The sequence below is a fragment of the Aspergillus versicolor genome, assembly GCF_001890125.1.
Source record: "Aspergillus versicolor CBS 583.65 unplaced genomic scaffold ASPVEscaffold_5, whole genome shotgun sequence".
NCBI classification, from domain to species: domain Eukaryota; kingdom Fungi; phylum Ascomycota; class Eurotiomycetes; order Eurotiales; family Aspergillaceae; genus Aspergillus; species Aspergillus versicolor.
This window is the reverse complement of record NW_024467528.1, coordinates 1,075,863-1,096,585: the sequence shown is the minus strand read 5'-3', so window position 1 is coordinate 1,096,585 and position 20,723 is coordinate 1,075,863. Positions and strand designations below refer to the sequence as shown.

The following is a 20,723-nucleotide window of genomic DNA, read 5'->3' as shown; positions in this document are numbered from 1 at the left end:
TTCAATAGTGAGTATGGACGGGATTTCTTCATCAAAATGACTGTCTAGCCCTAATATACATCTATAACTCATCACCATAGCTTCAGCTCACCTCCCCTCAGCATACTCCCCCAGTAACTCCACCTCAATAGCCCGTCTCCGCGCCCTCTCATCCAGCGTCGAACTATCCTTGAAAACATGATCCATCTGCTCCAGCGTCCGCCCCTTCGTCTCCGGCACGAAAAAGAAACTCCACACCCCAGAGAGAATGCAAAAGACCGCGAAAAACACATACGCCCCGTACCCGGTGTCCTGGACCAGAGGTGGCGTAATCAGCCCGATAATGAAGTTGTTGAGCCAGTTGGAGCAGTTCGCAATTGCAACCCCTTTCGCACGCAGGGAGGAGGGGAATATCTCTACACATGATATTAGTTATATTGAACTTATTGTTGGATTTGGATTGAGTAGACGCACCAGACGGCAAAGCCCAACCAACAGGGCCCCAGGTAGACCCAAAGGCAACCATATAAACAAGCAAAAACGCCGCACTAACCCACCCCTGAGTCTGATGCGCGGCCCAGTTCGAACTATACAGCCCGACTAGAACAGCAATGATGATATGGGAAATCGCCATGGCCACAGACCCGGCGAAGAGCAGTTTGCGCCGACCCAGCGTATCCATCGTCCAGATAGTCCCTATCACGCCGAACAGCTGCAACGTGTTCAACACACCGGACATGATGAGCTGGATATCCAGATCAAACCCCATCGTCTCAAAAAGCGTCGGCGAGTAATAAATCAGCGCATTCACGCCAACAAACTGCTGGAAGAACGGGACCAGAATGGCAATATGCGTGCGCCGCCAGCAGTTCTTCCCGAAACAGTCCGCCCACGACGCAAGCTCGAGGAGGAGTGCATCTTTCGTGCCCTCGCCCTGGAGGGTAGGGTGTTTCTCCGCGCTGATTTGCCGGTGGAAGCGCACTTCGGCTTGGATGTCCATGTATTCCTGGCGGACGCGTCTGTCGGTGGCTGGGAGGCGGCGGAGGCGGCTGAGGCTTTGCAGGGCTTCATTGTTGCGGTCTTTGGACGCGAGCCAGCGCGGCGAGAAGGGGAGGAAGATTACCCCTGTGGCGAGGATGAAGCCGGGGACCATTTGGAGGAGGAAGGGGAGGCGCCAGGCCCATTCGCCGGCCATGTAGCGTGTGCCGAAGGTTGTCCAGTAGGCGATGACGATGCCGAATGCGATGCTTAGTTCTTGGAGGACGAGGAGGGTGCCGCGGCATTCGGGGGGGCCTGGAGGATAATCAGTTCGATGCCTGTTATATTATATTGGTATAGGTGTGGGGAGCGCACTGATTTCAGCAATATAAACCGGCGCCACCATGGATAACATGCCCACGCCCACGCCGCCCAAGAAGCGAGCAAAGGTCAGCATGCCATACTCGACGGCGGCAGTCTGCAGGATAGATCCCACAGTGAAGACCCCCACGGCAACCAGAATCGAGTACCGGCGGGAAATCTTATCTGCAATCCAGCCCTGGTTGAAGGCACCGATCAAAGCACCAAGTTCCAGCATTGCCGTCAGGAGACCCTTCCAGAATCCAGAGCCCGGACCGCTGATCCGCGGAAACACGTCGAGGAACTGGCTCATGACCAGAGTGACGGACACGACACCTTGGTCGTAGCCGAAGACGAGACCGCCGAGTGCTGAGCAGGCTGCGCAGAGCAGGACAAAGGGGTTCTGCAGCAGACCCTGAAGACCTGGGGGGCCGTAGGGCTCCCGGTCTGCGGTCATGTCTTCGGCATGTTGCGAGGTGCCTTGGAGGTCAGCCTCGATTGCGTCTTCCTTGAGGGAATCCGGCTTAGCCATTTGTATTGTAAGGGAAGTATGATTAAAGAGGATATCTTGAACGGTAGAGGTATGTCGGAATAGGGGGCATCCTTGGTACTTATACAGTAGTCTCCGTTGTCCATCTCTTACGCTGAATCTAACGCATTACGGTAAATCCTTGCCCTAGCCGGGTAAGAGGTAGAAGTCGGACTTGGGGTCCCCATGGAGAGAGTGGATGACGGAACCTGCGTGGAGATTGGAGACGTGGCTGCCATGAGGCATTTGTGATGGCCCACAGTCGGGATATCCTATGCAGCCTCTCCATTTATCGACTTGAGATTTTGCAATGGTAGACAGTTCTTCTCTGTATAGTATGAACACTATGAGATAGAGCTATCTTGAGCTTAGAATCATGTAATGAGGAACACCCTTTATGGTCAAAAGATACTATGTAGATATCTTCAGCTCGGCTACAGGCACGGGAAGCCAGCATCCCGGACGTGGGATGCACCGAATGGACCCGGGGTTTTACCGGCTTGTTCCTGTCTGTCTTGCCCCGAAAAGCCGGTGAGAGCTAGCCAATACTCTGGCACTGTGCTGATTGCCCTGGTGGTATTAGAGGGAATGGGAGTTCGCTCCTCGGAAGTGCTACGCTATACAGAAAGGAACAGCTATATTTCCTGTTTACGGTATATCCTAGAGTTCTCTTGTCTCTAAAGAACCAGTGTATAGAGCCGGTATGGACAGACCGTGGGGGTCGTTGTATACATCGGACATAACTCTCTGCCACCGGACTTAAATAAAGATAGATCGGACGAGACAAGACAAATCTATTGGCAGCTTATACTCTCCATAATCGGGACCTAAAGTAACTTCTGTCTACAACCAAACAGCATGCTTAATCCCACTTTCCAAGGCCCCGCCGTCTCTCAGCCCAGCAACAAGCGTCCATACATCTCCTCTCTGCCCACTGATCTCGTAGACCTCAACTCCACCACCCTCCTGGCCAGTAACCACAACATACCTCCCATCATCACTAAGCCGCATACCCCGGATAACATCGACATTAGTCCTCACGTGGTTAACAGTCTCTACTTTCCTGCCGTTTTCTGAAAGTAGGATGACAGCAACACTGTCTCCCGGAGGCAGTTCCTTGGGAACGTCTTGGAGATGAGGCTCTCGCTGAGCAATGTGTCTCTCCCACCTGTTGCTAACGTAGAGGACGTTTGGTATCCTCGGATGTAGACAGATCTCCGCGGAATCCATCATGAATTGATGGTTTGAATTGACGCTTGGAGGTATAATGTTCTGTGCGAAGCCGTCGATGGGCGAGATACCTTCCGCGGGGGTAGACGATAGATCAAAGGCAATTACTGTATGCGAGAGCTCGCCGATGACATAGATAATTGTTTCTATACATTCGATTAGCGGACTTCATGTCGTAACTGTGGATAGCAGAAGGCGTACCATCCGGGCTTAGCACGGCATGTCGAGGCCCCGTCCCCGGTGGACACTGCAGCCAGCCACAAATTTCAAGGTTTGTTCTGTTGCGGTGCAAGATCCAGACTCGGTCTGCTCCCAGGTCCGGAGCATAGAGCATCCCCCGCTGGTCTTCGAGGATCTGGTGTGGGTGGCACTGGCGCTGGCGTCCTTCGTTGGGACCATGTACAACGGATTTGTAGGGGAAATCTGGTAGGACTTCTGTTCGTGGAGATTCTGACAGAAATGGCGTGTTTTCGTTGATTTTGATGGGATATAATGCAATGGAGCCTCCCAGATACTGACGCTGTTAGCAGAGATAATCAAGGCTTCGAGTGACTCACAGTAGCGAGCGCAAAGGCAGAACCATCGCGCAGTGTAATAACTATTTTAACGATGTTAGCACCATTACAGCAATAATACTTCAACACTTACAGTGACCCGGAGCCCCCAGGGTCGGCTGCTGGCTGGTAATCCGACACGCCTCGCGTTCGTGGTCAACTTCGAATGTATACAGCAGACCAGCCTCCTCGCCTTCGGAAAGCCCGATTAGACGGTCAGTGCTCCCTTGCGACTTGCATGGCTCAACCCAGGAAGCATTGTGGGGGGCTGGGTAATTGGCGAGAAGGCGCAGCTCCTTCTTGTCCACGTCGAGTGCGAGCGTGGTGAAGTTGGCCCGCTCGCCAGATACGAGAAGCTTGTAGCTCATGGTTGATTTCGGCTGTATACTAGGGAGTACCTGGATGGATAGGCGTGTATACTAAGGGGAGCGATAGATTAGCGTGTTCTAAGTAGAGACGGACCGGGGTCGGCTGCAAGGATTGCAGTCGGGGATAACTGCAACTTCGCCCGATCGGGGTTGTTCCGACTGCTTTCGTCCGATCTCCTGACATCATAGCAGTAGACAAATATTTTGATAAATCACTGATTGTCTCTATTTCATCTCATCTTGTTTACCTCTCCAAAGAAATTAATGATGTCTCCCCCAACACACTTCAAGCTCAACACCGGCGCTCTGATCCCCGCCGTTGGTCTCGGTGCGTCCCAGATTCGTCTACTGTGTATATATAATTACTGATACAGTGCAGGAACATGGAAATCCGAGCCTGGAGAGGTAACAAAGGCCGTGGCCTTTGCTCTTAAAAATGGATACCGACACATTGATGCTGCACTGTAAGCCTGCCTTCGCACTACCAAGCATCTGAGCCCGCTAACAATATGCAGGATTTATGGTGAGCTGTACTGACCTAATACTCTCTGGTCTTTCTAACTGTTCCAGGAAACGAAAACGAGGTCGGCCAGGGCATCAGGGACAGCGGCGTGCCCCGGGAAGAAATATTCATCACCAGCAAACTATGGAATACGCACCAGCCCAACGTCAAGGAGGGTCTGCAGAAGACTCTTGATGCGTTGGGGACCGATTATCTTGATCTCTATGTAAGTCATAAAGATCTACTACATGTATATCACTTAGAACTGACAGTATCACAGCTCATCCACTGGCCCGTTCGCCTCGTCCCGGTACTCTATCTAAACCTCCACGCTGTATAAAACCTTGAACTGACCACCCCAGAACGCAACAAGCGATCTACTCCCCACAAACCCCGACGGCAGCCGCTCCGTCGACCGATCCTGGGACCAGAACGAAACCTGGCGGCAGATGGAAGAGGTCTACAAGTCCGGCAAAGCCAAGGCCATTGGCGTCGCAAACTGGTCCATCCCGTATCTGGAAGAACTGCGCAAGAAATGGACTGTCGTTCCGGCTGTGAACCAGGTTGAACTGCACCCTTTCTTGCCTCAGCATGAGTTAAAGCGGTATTGTGAGGATTTAGGGATCTTGCTTGAGGCGTATTCGCCGCTTGGGTCTACTGGTATGCAATATCCATAGTTATCTACTATTGTATTTGCTTATTGGCTGTGTTTTAACTGTCTATAGGAGCCCCTATCATGTCAGACCCTGAGATCCAGCAGATTGCAGACAAGAGTGGCGTTTCGGCTGCGACGGTCCTCATCAGCTACCATGTCAACAAAGGCGTCGTTGTGCTTCCGAAGTCGGTGACGGAGAAACGCATTGTCAGTAACAAGGAGGTGGTTGATCTTTCTAAGGAGGATCTGGCTGTGCTTGATGGTCTTGCTGCGAAGGGTAAGGCGAAGCGCATCAACACGCCTCTGTGGGGGTTTGATCTGGGTTTTGCAGATTGGTATGGACCTGTCAAGGCGTAGGAGTTTATTAGATTATACAATATAAAAAGTTCCTGACAATAGTATTATCAACAATATTGCACGGTAGTCACCATTATAGTGCCAGCATATCTGGTATTTTCAGAGCACAGTTCGCAGTTCTTAACTGGAAGTACACTCATTATTGACTGTCTCTTACTCAAATTTTACTTGACGAAACGCTAAAGAGCCAGCACAGTGGGACGAGTAGCTCGCGTTGGGAAAGTTCTAATTCATTTGAGCAGGCCCAAATCAGACTGAAGGGCTTGAATTTGCGCTGCAAGGAACCTAGGGCACCAGGCTTTGCAGGTTATACTAAGTTACTCTAGCACCACAGATCGTGAAATTTCAAATGCATTGAATCTACCAGTCTACTCTTTATACGGCGCCGGCGAAACACCCTCCATCAGCGCCTTCAACCGCATCGCAAGCAACTTCGAATGGAACCGCGTATACGGAAGATAACCCACCATAAGCCAAAGCCCCTCCACGCCCGTCTCACGATACGCAGTCTTGAACTCGCCCTCTTCATCAATACCCCAAATCGGACCACACCGGTCCGCAATGCTATCTCCAAGCGTCGTACGCACCGAGTCAATCGTATTCGAGAACCCTGTCGCAAAAACCACGAGGTCGAATTCACGCTCCCGACCCCCATTCAGGAGAACCTTGTTACTGTCGGACGAGAACCGCTCGATATAGCCCGGTTCTACCTTAATTTTCCCGTTGATTATGTGCTCGCACGCACCAGCATCGAAATAGAACCCGCCGTTCCTCGTCTGGCCGAGCGTTGCGCCGCCTGTGCCGCGCTGGCCGCGCCAGGTGCGGAGACCGCGGGCGTGAAGTGCGTCCAGGAGCGGCCGGTCGAGGTCTTCTAGGGCTTTGGCATTGCGCCGGGCGAGTTCCTCGCCTGGTCCTGTGGGGGTGGCGAAGAAGAGACGGTCTTGCTCCTCGTGGCTGGGTCTGTTGCCGTGGGCGTCTGGTGCGTAGTTGCCGATTGTGCGGGGGACGGAGTGCGTGAGGGACATGATGTAGGTTGGGGAGCGCTGGAGGAGGGTTACGTCGATTCCGCGCCGGGAACAGTCGAAGGCTGTGTCGAATCCGGAGGAGGAGGTGCCGACTACGCAGACCTTTTTGCCGATGAAGTCGCGGGAGCTGTCGTGGGTGGTTGAGTGGCGGATTGTGCCTTTGAAGTCGGACATGCCGGGGATATTGGGCGTCATGGGGACGCCACAGAGGGAGGTGGCCATGACTACCTGGCTGGGGTGCAGGGTTCGGGTTTCTTTGCCTTCTTTGTTAACCACGATGGTCCAGTTGTTTTGGGCGTCTTGTTCGGCTTTGACGATTGACGATTTGGCCCAGATGTTCAGCTCTAGCGCTGAGGCGTACCATTCCATGTAGAGGCCTTGTTTGTAGGCGGGTGTGTATGTAGGCCACTGTTTAGGGTATGGGACATATGGCAGGTCATCAGCCCAGTGGGGGAAGTGCAGCGATAGATACTCGTAACGCTTCTTCCAGATATCACCAACAGACTCATTACGCTCGATAATAAGACTGTTCATACCAAGTGCCCTACATCGAGCAGCTAGCGCAAGTCCACTATTAAAGTCAGTAGATGTAGATAAACGACCAAGATATATGAAGACTCACTTTTGGCCACCGCCGATAATCAGAACCTCCGGATCAGCAGCATCGACATCTTTGGCTCTCTGCTTCTCCCAACCAATGAGACCAGTCATATGGCCATCAGCTGGAGGGACCTCAGGGAATTGCTTCAAGGTTTCTGCAACCGTGTGCATGGTATAGATCTTCCAGCCCTCCTTTGTGAGCACCGCGTTGATGACAGCCGATGCCAAAACAAGTCCTGTTTCAAAGGATACTATAAACTGCAGCTGCGAGAAGTCCGAGTATGGTCGGGAAATGGTCGGTTCCGGCGTGAGGAACTGGAAATTAGACGCCCTGGTTTGGGGGAAGAGGTCGCTGGCGGCCTTCAAGATCGCGGGCTGGAAGTTGAAGGTGCGGTAGTCCCAGGTGAACGATAACTTGTCGCGCCAGACACCTGCGTAGGAGTTAGAGGTGTCCACGGCTTTCATTTGAAAAGAACTCACCATATTCTAAAAACAAGTCTGTGAATGCGCGCGCATTGCCAGTCCCCATGGCCTCGGAGAGGAGGGCCACGATGCCCTCGGCTGACTTTTGAGCATCACAGTCGGCAGGAACCTCCACTGCAAGGACATCTGAAGTGGGAAGAGCGTGATTATACTTGAAGTCGTACATAAAGTCATCAGCAACAGGAGGCTTGTCCGAACTGCCCACTTCGTTGACAGCGACTTGAGCCTTGAGGCTGCCCGTGTCGACGGGGCCAGGGACGGCAGGCGGGAGGGTGTCAACGAGTCCTGGAGCCATTCTTGAAGATACAAAGTAAAGATGTTAGAGGATTGTTCCCCTCCTCCATCTCGAGTGCAGCGTCCTCTTTTTCAGAGACTCGAGCTCGACCACCCCTCATGTTTGTTATGTCCGATTCATCGGCCCTAATCCCGGGATGGTATGACCAATCCGGGCTTAGGGTAGGGTGTTGCACGTGACCGGAGATAAACGCCCCAATTCCCCGGACTCCACCCCGTTGTCTCTCTCATCATCTCCGATCCCCCGCGTTTGCTCATGGACGATGAGTCGAATCGTATGATGGCTATCAGACCACGACCGGGCCAATCGACTCCATCGGACAGTGTCGCTGACCGTCCGCATGGTGATGGGGCTGGCGGTGCTGGCGAGGGCCCGAGACCCCGCAAGAAGCAGCGAAGACAACGTCCTTCTCACAGCTGTGCAGGTGAGTCTACATGCAGCTGCAGCGTAGACGCAAGGGCAACGGACTGACATTCGATATGTAGAATGTCGTCGTCTGAAGATGAAATGTGATCGGGAGGGTTAGTCACGCCTTATGCAGCCACTGGCTTGAACTATACAAGCTGAACACATATGTCTCAGTGCCGTGCTCGAACTGTGTCCGGCGCCACCGCATTGAATTCTGCACAAAGGTTACGACCAACGAGACACCTCCTCGGTTTGTTCTCCGTCATAATTAGTATGAATTGAGCTAAGTTGGTCTTAAAGGAGAGCATCCGATGTGAGTGCTAGTCAGCCTCGAGACGCTGGACGAGCTCTACAGCCGCGACCTCCTACCCAACATCTTCCTAGCAGCTCACCTCCTCTTGATGTCAGGCACCAGCCGGTAGAGCAAGGACAGCTACCGCATCAGCATGATCCGTCCCAAAGTCAGTTTAATGCACAGGCAATTGTATCGCCCCAGGGGTTTCGGCATGGTTCAGGCCATACTCCTATACATAATGAAAACCCAGACGAGTTTGAAGGTATTTCCTTTCTCACTCCCGGACGTCAGCCGGAGACCGTCCAAAGTCACCCCTTGCTGCCCTCAGACAGAGTTTCTGGGTCCTGGCACAGCAATCCAAGCGGAAGCAGCTTCCACCCTGGCGGTGTCAACGAGCAGAGCGGCTCTCACGGCACGTTGATGCTGGGCAGTGGGGGTCGATCCAAGTATCTCGGTCCTACAGCAGGCAGTGAATGGTTGAAAGATGTATGTTTCCTGCTGTTAACGGCGCTCAGTGCTAAGTAGCCCCAGTCGGAAACGCAAATCGTAACGGACTCACCTTCGGCCACTCGTCCTCCCTCTCCGAAAGTACCTCAGTCGGCAGCCTCCCTTCAGGCCAGCCATCCAACCTTTGGCACTGCCGCCATTGCTTTTCCGTTCAGCACGTCAGCGGCCGGTACTAGTACCCAGGACTTGCTTTCTCATCTGCCTCCCAGGGAAGAGGCCTGGACACTAGCTGAGTCGTACTATCGCTATTGTGCTTGGCAGTGGGTGTCTATCTTTTAGATGTGATGCCAATGGACCACTAACGAAATGCAGTCATGATGTTGCTCCCAAACCCATGTTCGAAAAGACATTTAATCGTGTCTATAAACTGTCAGAAGGGGGCACATTGTCACCCCGCGTCAATCCTCAAGAAATTGCCCTCGTTTTCATCATCATGGCTCAAGGTACCTTGTACAATATCGAGATGCCCAACTATGACCCGTCTGCCGAGGACTGGCTACACCTTTCGGAACGCGCTTTGGTCGAGGGCAACTTTTTATCAAATAACATGGTCGCCGGACTCCAAACACTGGTGAGTTTTCGAGACTCTTGTGCTGATCCTGCGCTAATGTATCTAGCATCTAATGGCGCATATGCATCTGTGTGTAACCTGACTCAGAGCTTCTTCGTCGCTTACATATGAATAGGCAGTTAGACAAGGGCGAACGCGGTGACATTGCCTGGCCGCTCTGGGGCTTGGTGATGCGCTTAGTGCAGGCAGTAGGCACTACTAATATTCTTGTGGCATCAACATCAAACTGATTCGTTACATAGATGGGCATGCATCGAGATGGTGCCTGTTGGAATCTGCCACACGATGTGGTCGAGGAAAGACGCAAGGTCTTCTGGGAGTGCAATGCCGCCGATACTTTCCAGGCCCATTGCTTTTCAAGACCGTATGCCCCCCTTCATACATTATAGAGCTTAACTAAGTCAACAAGGTGTGCTGTCAATCCCGACCACTGCGATGTCGTGTTTCCGTCTGAGCCGCCGAATGCTAGCGGGGAGAAGAGTTATTCTATTCTCCGGTTTGAACTTTCTCAGTTGTCGTCCGAGTGTGTACCCCAAGCTAGACTTGCAGCATGCAGTAGCTAATTTCATATAGGATTCTCAACATGGCGATGAAAGTGCGCAAGCCCGCGTATTCCGATGTCATCGGTCTAGACGTCAGACTGTAAGGTCTCAACTATCAAGACTCTTTCGCAAACTGACTCTGTATAGCTGCGAATTCGAACGCAATCTTCCCTTCTCCCTTCGATGCCGAACCGCGTTGCTGTCAATGCCCTCTCGGTACCCTCAGTTCGAAGCTGCCATTGCAGCATCCCCAGAACCATCACGGCGGTCAATGACCATTTCTTTCCAGGTGTGTCTCTCTGTCCTGTCCCCTGCCACCCTTGGAATCAAGTTGACTTGGTTAGCAATCGAATCTTGCGCTCAATATTTCCGAGACAATAATTAACCTCCATCGGCCGTATTATGCTAAAGCGCTCTACGAAGAAATAGATGACCGTGTCAAGTCTGTATACGCACCGTCATTTCTGACTGTTATAGAACGTTGTGCAGTAAGCCTATCCACTCATCATCCCACAGCAGCAGCCTAACATGTCTAGATGATTATCGCCATTGTCAACGACATCCATACTCGCTTTCCTGCTGTTAGTACAAGGCAATGGAACTTTTGGGTAAGCAACTGCACTGTTCTCTCAGATAAGGAGAAGTAATCTCATACTCCCTAGTATCACGTCTTCGGCTCAGCCCTATGCCTAGGGACATTAGTCCTGCGCGACCCAAGCAATCCCATGGGCACCTTTGTGCTAAGCCAGATCGATGCCGCCATCAATCTCTTCACATCCCTAATCCGAAACGGCGCAAACACCCCCCGCTACAACCGCAATCTACAATGGCTCATGAAACTCCGCGCCAGGGCCTCATCCAAGATCTCTAAAGCATCAACTCCACAACAACATACTAACAACAACAATTCCCAGCAAGATAATGACCATGACCATAATTCAGACAGACACCGAAGCCGCGAAGAACGAGAAGAAAGTGAAGACGTCGAGCTTCTCGGCTGGCGGACCAGACTCATCGAGCGCGCCGGCCAGAATCATAAAACGATCCGGACTATTCACTTCGCCCCGACGCCCAACGGATCTCATATCACGAGTATTCCTAATCCGTCTCCAGGCGGTACTCGCGTCGAGGGGTCTCATGGTGGTGGTGGTGCTGCTGTTGGTGGTGACATCGGGTCTCCGGGGCTGACAATGCCCAGCTCATCGTTCCCGTGGGTGACGCCTGACTCGACTGATGGCTTTGTAGGTTTTCCGCCTGTTTCATTTTGAGATATTTGCCATCTTCCTGTACTGACTTGCCATGGATCCAGCTTAATGAGTTTTGGGATCCAATGCTCCTGCAGGATATATTCGGGCCGCCTCATGAATAGCTCGTCCTAAGTTATGAACACGTCAATATACCTTCTTTCGATCTGTGCTGGTCTTCTTACCGTTGACAAAGGGGTAATATTATCCTACTAGTCCGTTATACAGCGCAAGAGTACTTCAAGGAGGACGAACGCGAATATTTTGCTGAGACTCATGAGACAATGGCCTCTATTTGCTTGACATGCTTTTCCCTTGGAGTATTGGGTAAAAACAGATATCCGACCATGAATATAGCCTGCTCTTGCATGAAGAGTATTCCGAAGATGAAGGCTATTACTCTCCGATTCAGGATTATTCGCTTTAGTGTATGCGGCGAAATCTGAGGGAACATATTTTCAAACTACTCGGAAATACCACGCCAGCAATAATTCTCGGGATGTTACATGTATCATGTTTGGGGTAAGCACATATCTTCAATTTATTGCTTGCGGAGGGGTTTGAAAAAGAGATCGATATCAAAGGTCTTAATGGCCTTACATCACTGGCATTTGCTGCATTGGCCATGAGACAGTGGTAAAGCTATTTCTTGATACCGGCAAGGATGTGAAATCAAGAGATAGTTTTGGTAGCACCGATATTATTCGCTATTGTCACACTGCTTATAACAGCCTAGCTCCTATATACGTCACCTATTATAGAATTACTTGCATTTTGGAATCCTTCTCTCAGTATCACAGGTATCCCAGTTATCTGATCGAGATCGGACCAATCCCGACTGAGCCCACCAAGCCCGCCCCAAATTAGGACTAGCCTTGTCTCTATCGCCACGTGACATTTATTATCGATAAGCCTTCAAAGAAGCGGCTCTACCTCTGACACAAGAAGCTGCTCTTCAACCTCGTCATTCACACCTCCCAACCAGACATACTCTCCAAAAATCCTCGAAATCATGGCAGACGACCGACCCTCAACACCACCGCCTCCACCGGCACGTCCGACGCGGGCTGAACTCACACCCGAGCAACTAAAGCGAATCGTAAGTATCTCACCTCTCTCCCTCCCTCCAAAATCCAACCCCACAGCGCCACAATCAATGAGCGCAAGCTAAGATAAAACCATTACCAGGAAGTCAACCGCATGAAAGCAAAGGCCATCCGAGAGCAGCGCGAAGCCGAGGCGCGAGCTGGCGCAGGCTCTACCAGATCCTCGGGGGCACCAACAGCAACACAGGGCGTGAAACGGTCCTACTCGTCACTTACATCCAGCGCCTCGGAAACACCATCTACACTTCGCGATGCGAACAATAATGACGCAAACGGACCGCTCAACTCCATAAAGCCGGCGCGCAATTTCACGAAATTCGTCGAGTATGACTTTAGCAAGATGACTGATACGAAAGGTGGGTTTCTCGCGGAGGAGGATGATCCGTTTAACAAGGCCCTGCATGTCCGGGATGGTAAGGATGGGGAGGATCAGAAGCCAGCGCATATGACGCAGAAGGAGTGGGAGAGGGAGCAGCTGCTTCGGTCGTTGCGGCGGGATAAGGCGGGGCCGTTTGAGCCTGGGATTAGTGTGTTGGATGAGAAGAGCGAGCAGAAGGCTTGTCGCGAGTGTGGAGGGTTGGAGATTGATTGGAAGTGGGAGGAGGAGTTGGAGTGTCGGGTTTGTCATGCCTGTAAGGAGAAGTTTCCGGAGAAATATAGTCTTTTGACGAAGACGGAGGCGAAGGAGGATTATCTTCTGACGGATCGTGAGTTTCCCTCCGTTTTAACCGGTATATGGCATAGTATGGCATGGTGTACTGACTATTGGGTCTATAGCTGAGCTCCGCGACGAAGAACTGCTGCCCCATCTCGAACGACCAAATCCGCACAAATCAACATGGAATAACATGATGCTATACCTGCGCTACCAAGTCGAAGAATACGCATTCTCGCCCAAAAAATGGGGTTCACCAGAAGCCCTAGACGCAGAGTTCGAACGACGAGAAAACGAGAAAAAGCGACGGCGCGAAGCAAAATTCAAGACAAAACTCGACGACCTTAAGAAGCGTACACGGGTTGAAGCGTATCGACGAAATCGACAGGGTGCTGCGGGCGGGACGTTTGGTGATGAGATTGGGAGGGGTGGGAGGCATGTACATCAGTGGGGGAGATCAATACAGGATCCCGAGACGGGAATTGGAACGAAGAAGTGTGTGGATTGTGGGATGGAGGTTGAGGAATTGGAGTTTTGAGCGCTGTATTTGGGTGTACTGTATATACCATATTATTGTTCTGTTAGGGCACAATCCCAGCCCAATGAAGTTACGATTTATGTCTTGAATCTACTGGACGAGAATGTTCTTCTAGCCTCAACAGTGGTGGCAATGGCAAAGGACATTGAGCAGGATATGATTCTAATTCGGTATATCAAATAGTACCTCATGATATTGACGGGGTACGTCAACCTCATCGTATACTCAGAGGACAGCAAAAGAATAAACATCAGAGCGTGACCTCAAGTAATGTATACCATAGACGGATGATATGATCAAATCAAGCTACAAGCGTCTACATAAGATCTTGATCTGAATACTTCGGTGCCTAAGTGACTCTACCAAAAGAACAGCCAGCGAAGAAAGAGCAGGTTCCGATATGAAACAAGGTATCAAGAGATTGGATTGACGCCACCGGAACAAAAGGAGCCACATGATTCATCAAGATATCATCGACAGTACAGATGGATGGATTTAAACGATATGCAAAGATACCATGGAGAAAATGCAACTGGGTGAGCCTTCACAACTAACCCCCGACATCCGTATTAGGGGGCCTGTCATTTGAGGCTGAGTCTGTCCCTGTTGAAATCAGCGTCGGTGCTACTCGTCGCTTCTTTGGCAGCTGTGTCTGCTCAGCTGAGTTAGGGTCCTGGCTTTCCTCCTTTTCGGACTCGCTTCGCTTTCCTAGGACCGTGCTGCTGGCGTTGCTGGTCTCGCCCTGGGATGCTGTTGACAGTGGTGTCTCAGGCGGTGTCGTGAGGGGAAGAGTTGCCGGCGGCTGCGCGGAATGTGTCGCGGTTACGAGCGGCACCGCTCCAAGAGTCGGGGTTGGGTTGTTGACTACGGTTTCCGCTTGCTGCGAGGCGCGCTGCGTCGTGACGGATGATACTGAATTTGAGCGCGCGGGGCTTGCGGGTGGCGGTGGAACTGCGTGTGCAGGGGCCTTCGTCGGGTCCGTTGGAGTATGTAAAGTTGACGTTGTTTGTGCAGAAGTGCCAGTTGTTTGTGGTGCGGTTATTGGCGCGGTGTAAGGTTGTCCCAGTTCACCTGGAGCAAAAGAGAGAGTAGAGCAGAAACCATCAGACGAGCTCATGATTAAAGTCAAGCCGTCATTCGACCTGGTCATTGTTAGTGGCCATTTTCCAGAGTGGTCGAGTAATACTGACCAGGTTAGATCTGTAAACGTAGCAAAATGCAAATTGCTCACCACGCAGAGCGGCGCCTGCTGCTGCGTGTCATACACCAAAACGGCATCTTGTGTGGCTACCGCATAGATGACCCTATAAGGTAAAGAAAATACAGGAGGTGGGAGTTGATTCGCCGCCGTTTTAGAGTCGTCACCAGTGCCAGACTTCGGTGCCGACTCCTTGGTAGAGCTATCGCTCGGACCACTCGCCCCCGCATCATTAGTAGCTGAACCATCTTCCCCCGTTGAAGTATCCAGGGTGATATGCTTCGATGGTTCTGGGTTCTCCCGTAAAGTGTAAAAAACGGGCGAGCATTTTACCGCAACTGAGGGCTTTTTGTGACCCGGCAGATGCGAAATCGGCGGTTTGTTGAATCCCGCCCGCGTATAGATGTAGACTGTGTTGATAACCTCGTCCACTGTCTTCCCAGGATCTGTTGGGGAAACCTGCGACGTCTTGTACTGGCCTGCAGGGGTGAAAAGTAAACTTCCGTCGGGCGTGAAAGTTAGTCGCCGGAAGAAAGAAGTAAATGTTTCGTTGGCGTATATGTTGGCGTTCCTGACTCCAAGCCCGCTCAGACCCGGAGACGTCACTTCCAGAGGCTTAACTGCGGGGAGAGGTAGAGACGGAGCTGGCGAAGCGGAGCGGCGGATGTTTGGTGAGGAGCTGAAGGAGGACCTCCGGCTGTGCGACACTGGAGGGGGGTCCATAGGTAGGTGCGATGTCATCGGTGTCCCTGGGGTCGAAGGAGCAGGTGAAGCAACGGCGACGGAATTACTAGTAGCGGGTTGGGATCGAATAGAGAGATCTGGAGGAGCAGGGCTGCCACGCGAGATGCGCCGTGCTGGTAAATCCATCTTGAGAAACTTCCCATGTGAGGTGAGAGTGAACTGGCCGTCCTTCGTCTTCAGGCTGTAAATGTGGACAGATCGATCGGATGATTGTGTCGCGACAAATTCGTTAAGCGGATCCCAGGCTACTCCTTGAACATAATGCGAGTGCTCAGCAATCTGCCGCACCATTTGGCCTGGTTGTCACATTCAAAATCAGTAACCGCTCTTGCACTTCCCATAGAAACAATCTATCGTACCAGTTTGTGCATTATAAATCCGAGCAATATTATCCATACTCCCCGTGATGATAAAAACACCATCGGGAGACCAGGCAAGGTCATAAATTTCCGCACCCGAAGACCGACACATGTGCTTCACACGCCATGTTTCCTTGTCGTCCGTCCGATCTTCTCCTAGTCCTGGCTGTGTTTGCAATTCCGAGGGCACCCAGAGCAGTACATTGCCGTCGTCCCCAGCCGACGCCAACATTTCACCTAGACGGTATTAGAATAAGATAGCAAGGGATGTATTCGCTCCAAGGACCGTACCCTTCGGGCTGAATCGGACCACATTGACAGCTTGTGTATGTTTCACCAATGTGCTCAAATAGGCCACTTTTCGTTCCTGGCCAACTGAATCTACCTTCCACAGCTATATTCTCGCAGGTCAGAGTCATCGCGCCGGCAAAGGGATCATCGGGTGGGGTAGCAGTCAAACTCACGCGGACATTGTTATCACTGAGGCGGAAAGAGATTAGCTCGCGGCACAAGCGGTTTGGGGGATATCAGAGAACCTACTTTCCAGCTGTAGCCAAACGACCCTTGCCATTGGGATCGAAATGGACTGAATATATGGGAGCGTTGTCGTTGTGCCACGCGATGAGCAGCGGAGTAGCTTTCATGATGAGGACAGGGCCCCCGGAAGACGGTGGGCTGATGGAGATGGGTCGAACAGTGCAGGGTGGTAGGATAAGCTTGGAGATAAACAACCAGATAAATATGCGTGCGTTGGGCGTAGTATGGAGGGGATGATGGGGGAAGTTGGAGGTCGGCCCAGGTAGTTAGTTGTCGGAGCTCGGAGCTAAGTTGAGGTTAAGGTTGTGGTTGCAGTCGTCGTCGCCCAGGCTACGGGCGAAGCTAGATGCGGAGGAGGGGGGGCTCGCGCAGAGGGTTCACCGAAACAGGACAAAATAAGGAAGAGTGAATAGATGGGACAGGTGAAAGCAGCCAGGCCTCCAGTGGTGATGTCGATACAAGGTCAAACGCTCAGCTCGTGTCTTTTGGCGTCGTGGTTGGAGCGCGCGCGGCCCATTCGCCAATCAGAAGCTCTGCCGTTCACCCAATACAATCACCCCGATTCTAAGCAAAACGACATCAGTTCATCTCGACTCTTGGAGCTACCAATCTTCCGAGATATCATTGGGAAGTTTTATCTCATGCTCTCCGTATTTCGGTCTATTGGATGGCGAGTTGGTTCGGGTGAGATTCGGCTTGACGGTGTACCGGTGCGGTCTAGTCGAAAATATATTTATTGTATACATGTAGTTTAATATTATCGTACACCTGTTTCTATGCCTATAGATGATAAAAATTGTTTTTCTTCATCTACAGAATAGCATATCGCAGCAAAAAACAACCCAGCAAGCAATCGGATGATTTGGTTCCGGTCGACTCCAGTATACAACCATCCGGTCGTCACACCACCTTTGTCGATTGGTGGCGCTATTCAAATTTCGCAATTCTACCAGACATCGAGAATTATATTAGCAGGATTGATAATATGTGCTTCGACGGTCCAAGACTTCACTATCATGCACTCTTCATTTACTTGACATAGTTGTAGCCATAAGTAGACTTGCGAGTTCCAGACATGACTACTCGGTCAGCATGCAAAACGCTGTTAAAGCACCACTCCACAAAGGAACACAGAAACCAGAACGGAGCTGCACGCAGGACCATATCTCAATGCCTGCGAGATAAAATCAGCCCAGCTGGCAGCGACAAGCCCGCTAACCCCGACATACAGGTCAGTTAACAGACTCGATACCTGAACTCGAGAGCATCCCGGATCCAAATAGGAAACTGCGAACGCAGGGCTACGGACGGAACTACGGACAGAATTACCGACAGAATTACGGGCGAAGGGCATAATGCCCGCTTCTGCTCCTGCACAGAAACAGAAGCAGGTCCTCTGATCAGGTTACCGACGTGCAGCAGACGAGTTGGACCGTTCCAGACCACGGGGAAAACGCGGAGATTTGAGGGTTCAAGAACCAAGATCGATCGAGCCCGGGGGCCTGGCGTGCATTTCCCGTGGCTGAGACAGGGGTCCCTCTTGAAGGCGAGTTCGATGTAACCTGGATTTCCGGGTGGCACGAGTGACAACATCGGACATTCCTTGAAGCAATTCGAAGATTCGAATACACAAAGAATGAAGCCAATTCCAGGCAAGGTTGCCGAGATAGTTAAGATGGCAAATGGTGCGACATCTCTGGAATTTGGATCATGGATGTTAAGGCAGGTCTGGGCAGCTTCAGATATCGACCTCGGCAGCTTGAAGTGCCAATCAGCTTGACCCGGTCGGGTCGAGACTCGAGGTAAAACACCCGTCGATTCGCGTAGTTGACACCGTCCACGAGAGTCGTTGAACTTCCACTATTCTCCCTGATGGGGGTGAAGTCACCAGTTCCCCAGCCCAGCAGTCATCTTGTAAGAACTGGCGAATAACGATGGATCGGTCTGGCCCTGCGCAGAGGCCAACCGGACACAGGTATGAAACCTTGCACGAAAGAAGCGAACAAGACGAACCTGAAGGGTCCATCCAAGAGTCCCGTGACACAGCGCTGATCGGCCGCAATTGGACTAGCGCAGTGGAGCGCATGGCCAGCTCTAGCCAGATCTTGTTCAGTGCCAAGACGGACGCTTGCGCGTCTCCGCCACATCATTCCACTGCGGCCACTGCGAGGGACTCGTTGCTGCTTTGCGCGGTATGTGAGACAGCCCGCTCGACATCATCTTGAAGTAATCCAGGGTTCGCTCAACACCTGCCTTGCTTCTTCGAACCCAGTGGCGATCCTGTCACCCTGTGCCTCGGAACTGCAAACTCAGTGCAGAGCGTTAAAAATGCAATTTATACATGCATTCATTCTTCATGAGGAAAAAAATTTCTGAACTGGACGGGTGGAGATGCGGATTTATGGGTTCAAGGATTGCAGGTGCCGCGTGTCCTCCTGAGGCCACACCAAAATTTTGCTCAGCGGCATACAGATTTGGGACCGAAAGCCAGGTGAAGCGTGAGGAAGAAGGCTGAAGCCATTCTTGTAGGAGACCCGATTCAAGGTTCGATCGCCATGATCATCCTCATCTTCCACATGACACCAGCCTTTCCCGTTGTTATTGAAGTGTATTCAGCAGATTTCACCAGGTGCAAAGGTGTCTGCAGGTGCAATCGCTCAAAATTTTTCTCGCAATCACGCAGGATTACGAAAATACTAGTAGCCATGAGTCTGCCGGTAGTGACTCCGAACAGCCTTCTTCGTGGATACCTCAACCGCTTCGGTCGGGATTCGTCATCCGGAGGCAGGAAGAAAAGCTCGTACCCACTGACAGCGAGTTTATTACCGGGTTGGGAAATTTCGCAGTTTTCCGCGACATATCTCCGAGTGACCCGAACCATATCCCGTTGTCTTGAACCAGACTTTGAGAGAAATCTGCACTGTAGAAACTGACTGGCTGAGATGGTAAATCGGTGACACTTGACATTTCCCTGCTGATCGGGAGCCGCGTAATTCTAAGTGAGTGTACGGATCAGAGATGAGTCTTTCATCCGCGGAGACGTGCCCAGACACGCATCCGGTGGGAAATGACGATGATCGCCTGTATTCCTAGGGCTGGGAATCTTGCCGTCGCTCTGAGAAATCCGAATTGTTGCACCATGCAGCGCAGACCGGATATCAGCTCTCCAGTGCATCACCACGTAGACTACATCAGCTTGTGGAGGAAGCTTTCGTACGCCGTGCAAGAGTTACGACCAACTGTTCAAGCGTCCAATATGACGGGGCCTTATTCGCATAGCGGGTGGAGACGCAACGACATCACTGGGTAAATCCTCCGTAGAGCGACGACCCTGGAGCCGCAAGTGAAGAGCTGTCTACGACGCAGCGTGCACGTCCTTGATTTGAGCAGGCCCAGTCGGTACAGGCACGTACTGCGCAGGTAACAGCGGCAGAGAACGCCAAGCAATCGCGACGAATCCTCAGGATCAGAGTTCAGGCACACTGGGACAGGAAATGGTAATGTAGCTCTCTATAATCGCAGGGCCATGAGCCGGGCAGCAGAAGGGATCTTGGCCAGGAGCGTAAACCCGTTCGGGGCGGCACACACGCGGCTTGTGTTGGTGGCGGGGCGCTGATTGGGGGAGCAGCCCCAGGCTGACGACGCTTCGCTGGACTGCTGGCGTGGATGCTGCTGCAATCTCGCGCCTGCCAGGCCTCTCTTTTTCTGCTGTCCCGGCTCTTCTCCTTAGCTCTGCGCTCTTTTGACGACCTTTCTCGGCCTCAACTCTCGCCTCGAGACGTCTGCTTTTTTGTTTCGTTCTTGTCCGTCGAGAAATCGCGATCCTGTCGAGTGTAGCGCCGACCGCAGCATCTGTGTTATTTTTGGCAGATCGGTCGCTAGCGGTAACATTGCGGCCCAGTTACCGTACGAGAACGCTGATTAATGCCAAGCACAGCCCAGTGACCGCCTGGCTGGGCTGTGTGTGTGACTATCCTCAACTCTCCCAAGTCTCGCTCTGTCCCTGATCATTATCCCATCAACGTCCGACCATTCTCACCCTCACCTCGGTCCCTTAATCGGCCTTGTCGATTTGCGTCGCTCGTTAATACAAGTCAGACAACG

At 51.9% G+C, this 20,723-nt stretch overlaps 9 protein-coding genes across 9 annotated transcripts; 4 read left to right on the top strand and 5 right to left on the bottom strand.

Moving 5' to 3' along the window:
- Window positions 1-87: 87 nt before the first annotated feature.
- ASPVEDRAFT_133411 (sugar porter family MFS transporter) lies at window positions 88-1,849 on the bottom strand (the record flags this gene model as incomplete). Its single annotated transcript, XM_040807032.1, has 3 exons — window positions 88-395; window positions 454-1,272; window positions 1,333-1,849. The coding sequence occupies 3 exons, from the start codon at window positions 1,847-1,849 to the stop codon at window positions 88-90; spliced, it is 1,644 nt and encodes a 547-aa protein (XP_040668221.1).
- Window positions 1,850-2,623: 774 nt separating this feature from the next.
- On the bottom strand, window positions 2,624-4,059 carry ASPVEDRAFT_151102 (uncharacterized protein). Its single transcript, XM_040808258.1, has 4 exons — window positions 3,725-4,059; window positions 3,634-3,674; window positions 3,278-3,590; window positions 2,624-3,222 (listed from the first exon to the last, which is right to left on the bottom strand). The coding sequence occupies exons 1-4, from the start codon at window positions 3,996-3,998 to the stop codon at window positions 2,690-2,692; spliced, it is 1,161 nt and encodes a 386-aa protein (XP_040668220.1). The 5' UTR covers window positions 3,999-4,059; the 3' UTR covers window positions 2,624-2,689.
- A 206-nt stretch (window positions 4,060-4,265) lies between these two features.
- Window positions 4,266-5,512, top strand: ASPVEDRAFT_132190 (uncharacterized protein; the record flags this gene model as incomplete). Its single annotated transcript, XM_040806895.1, has 7 exons — window positions 4,266-4,326; window positions 4,378-4,462; window positions 4,514-4,521; window positions 4,569-4,726; window positions 4,781-4,810; window positions 4,863-5,160; window positions 5,226-5,512. The coding sequence occupies 7 exons, from the start codon at window positions 4,266-4,268 to the stop codon at window positions 5,510-5,512; spliced, it is 927 nt and encodes a 308-aa protein (XP_040668219.1).
- A 368-nt stretch (window positions 5,513-5,880) lies between these two features.
- ASPVEDRAFT_132495 (flavin-containing monooxygenase) lies at window positions 5,881-7,786 on the bottom strand (the record flags this gene model as incomplete). Its single annotated transcript, XM_040806921.1, has 3 exons — window positions 5,881-7,108; window positions 7,160-7,568; window positions 7,618-7,786. 3 exons carry the CDS (start codon window positions 7,784-7,786, stop codon window positions 5,881-5,883), a joined length of 1,806 nt encoding a protein of 601 aa, XP_040668218.1.
- An 800-nt stretch (window positions 7,787-8,586) lies between these two features.
- On the top strand, window positions 8,587-11,756 carry ASPVEDRAFT_676961 (fungal specific transcription factor domain-containing protein). The gene is made up of 13 exons (XM_040815959.1): window positions 8,587-9,104; window positions 9,150-9,385; window positions 9,438-9,696; window positions 9,743-9,765; window positions 9,812-9,884; window positions 9,939-10,060; window positions 10,106-10,219; window positions 10,270-10,338; window positions 10,386-10,527; window positions 10,583-10,726; window positions 10,775-10,846; window positions 10,901-11,479; window positions 11,548-11,756. Exons 1-13 carry the CDS (start codon window positions 9,039-9,041, stop codon window positions 11,605-11,607), a joined length of 1,959 nt encoding a protein of 652 aa, XP_040668217.1. The 5' UTR covers window positions 8,587-9,038; the 3' UTR covers window positions 11,608-11,756.
- A 679-nt stretch (window positions 11,757-12,435) lies between these two features.
- rad14 (DNA repair protein RAD14) lies at window positions 12,436-13,975 on the top strand. Its single transcript, XM_040815619.1, has 3 exons — window positions 12,436-12,581; window positions 12,671-13,295; window positions 13,366-13,975. The coding sequence occupies exons 1-3, from the start codon at window positions 12,495-12,497 to the stop codon at window positions 13,779-13,781; spliced, it is 1,128 nt and encodes a 375-aa protein (XP_040668216.1). The 5' UTR covers window positions 12,436-12,494; the 3' UTR covers window positions 13,782-13,975.
- A 356-nt stretch (window positions 13,976-14,331) lies between these two features.
- ASPVEDRAFT_132565 (putative chromatin assembly factor 1 subunit B) lies at window positions 14,332-16,726 on the bottom strand (the record flags this gene model as incomplete). The annotated part of the gene is made up of 6 exons (XM_040806931.1): window positions 14,332-14,923; window positions 14,972-16,019; window positions 16,083-16,319; window positions 16,374-16,476; window positions 16,547-16,562; window positions 16,623-16,726. 6 exons carry the CDS (start codon window positions 16,724-16,726, stop codon window positions 14,332-14,334), a joined length of 2,100 nt encoding a protein of 699 aa, XP_040668215.1.
- Window positions 16,727-16,944: 218 nt separating this feature from the next.
- Window positions 16,945-17,615, top strand: ASPVEDRAFT_676833 (uncharacterized protein). Its single transcript, XM_040815958.1, has one exon. The coding sequence runs from the start codon at window positions 17,033-17,035 to the stop codon at window positions 17,372-17,374; it is 342 nt and encodes a 113-aa protein (XP_040668214.1). The 5' UTR covers window positions 16,945-17,032; the 3' UTR covers window positions 17,375-17,615.
- Window positions 17,616-17,648: 33 nt separating this feature from the next.
- ASPVEDRAFT_29035 (uncharacterized protein) lies at window positions 17,649-18,766 on the bottom strand (the record flags this gene model as incomplete). The annotated part of the gene is made up of 4 exons (XM_040810183.1): window positions 17,649-17,721; window positions 17,872-18,377; window positions 18,401-18,488; window positions 18,633-18,766. The coding sequence occupies 4 exons, from the start codon at window positions 18,764-18,766 to the stop codon at window positions 17,649-17,651; spliced, it is 801 nt and encodes a 266-aa protein (XP_040668213.1).
- Window positions 18,767-20,723: the final 1,957 nt, after the last annotated feature.

Coding starts and splice junctions, on each gene's coding strand:
- ASPVEDRAFT_676833 (XM_040815958.1), top strand. CDS start 17,033: ATGGGACAGGTGAAAGCAGCCAGGCCTCCAGTGGTGATGTCGATACAA.
- ASPVEDRAFT_151102 (XM_040808258.1), bottom strand. CDS start 3,998: ATGAGCTACAAGCTTCTCGTATCTGGCGAGCGGGCCAACTTCACCACG. Junction 3,675..3,724: donor CCTGGGGGCTCCGGGTCACT/GTAAGTGTTGAA, acceptor TCGTTAAAATAG/TTATTACACTGCGCGATGGT. Junction 3,591..3,633: donor CTGCCTTTGCGCTCGCTACT/GTGAGTCACTCG, acceptor TAACAGCGTCAG/TATCTGGGAGGCTCCATTGC.
- ASPVEDRAFT_676961 (XM_040815959.1), top strand. CDS start 9,039: ATGCTGGGCAGTGGGGGTCGATCCAAGTATCTCGGTCCTACAGCAGGC. Junction 9,386..9,437: donor TATCGCTATTGTGCTTGGCA/GTGGGTGTCTAT, acceptor AACGAAATGCAG/TCATGATGTTGCTCCCAAAC. Junction 10,339..10,385: donor ATCGGTCTAGACGTCAGACT/GTAAGGTCTCAA, acceptor GACTCTGTATAG/CTGCGAATTCGAACGCAATC.
- rad14 (XM_040815619.1), top strand. CDS start 12,495: ATGGCAGACGACCGACCCTCAACACCACCGCCTCCACCGGCACGTCCG. Junction 12,582..12,670: donor CCGAGCAACTAAAGCGAATC/GTAAGTATCTCA, acceptor AACCATTACCAG/GAAGTCAACCGCATGAAAGC. Junction 13,296..13,365: donor GGATTATCTTCTGACGGATC/GTGAGTTTCCCT, acceptor TTGGGTCTATAG/CTGAGCTCCGCGACGAAGAA.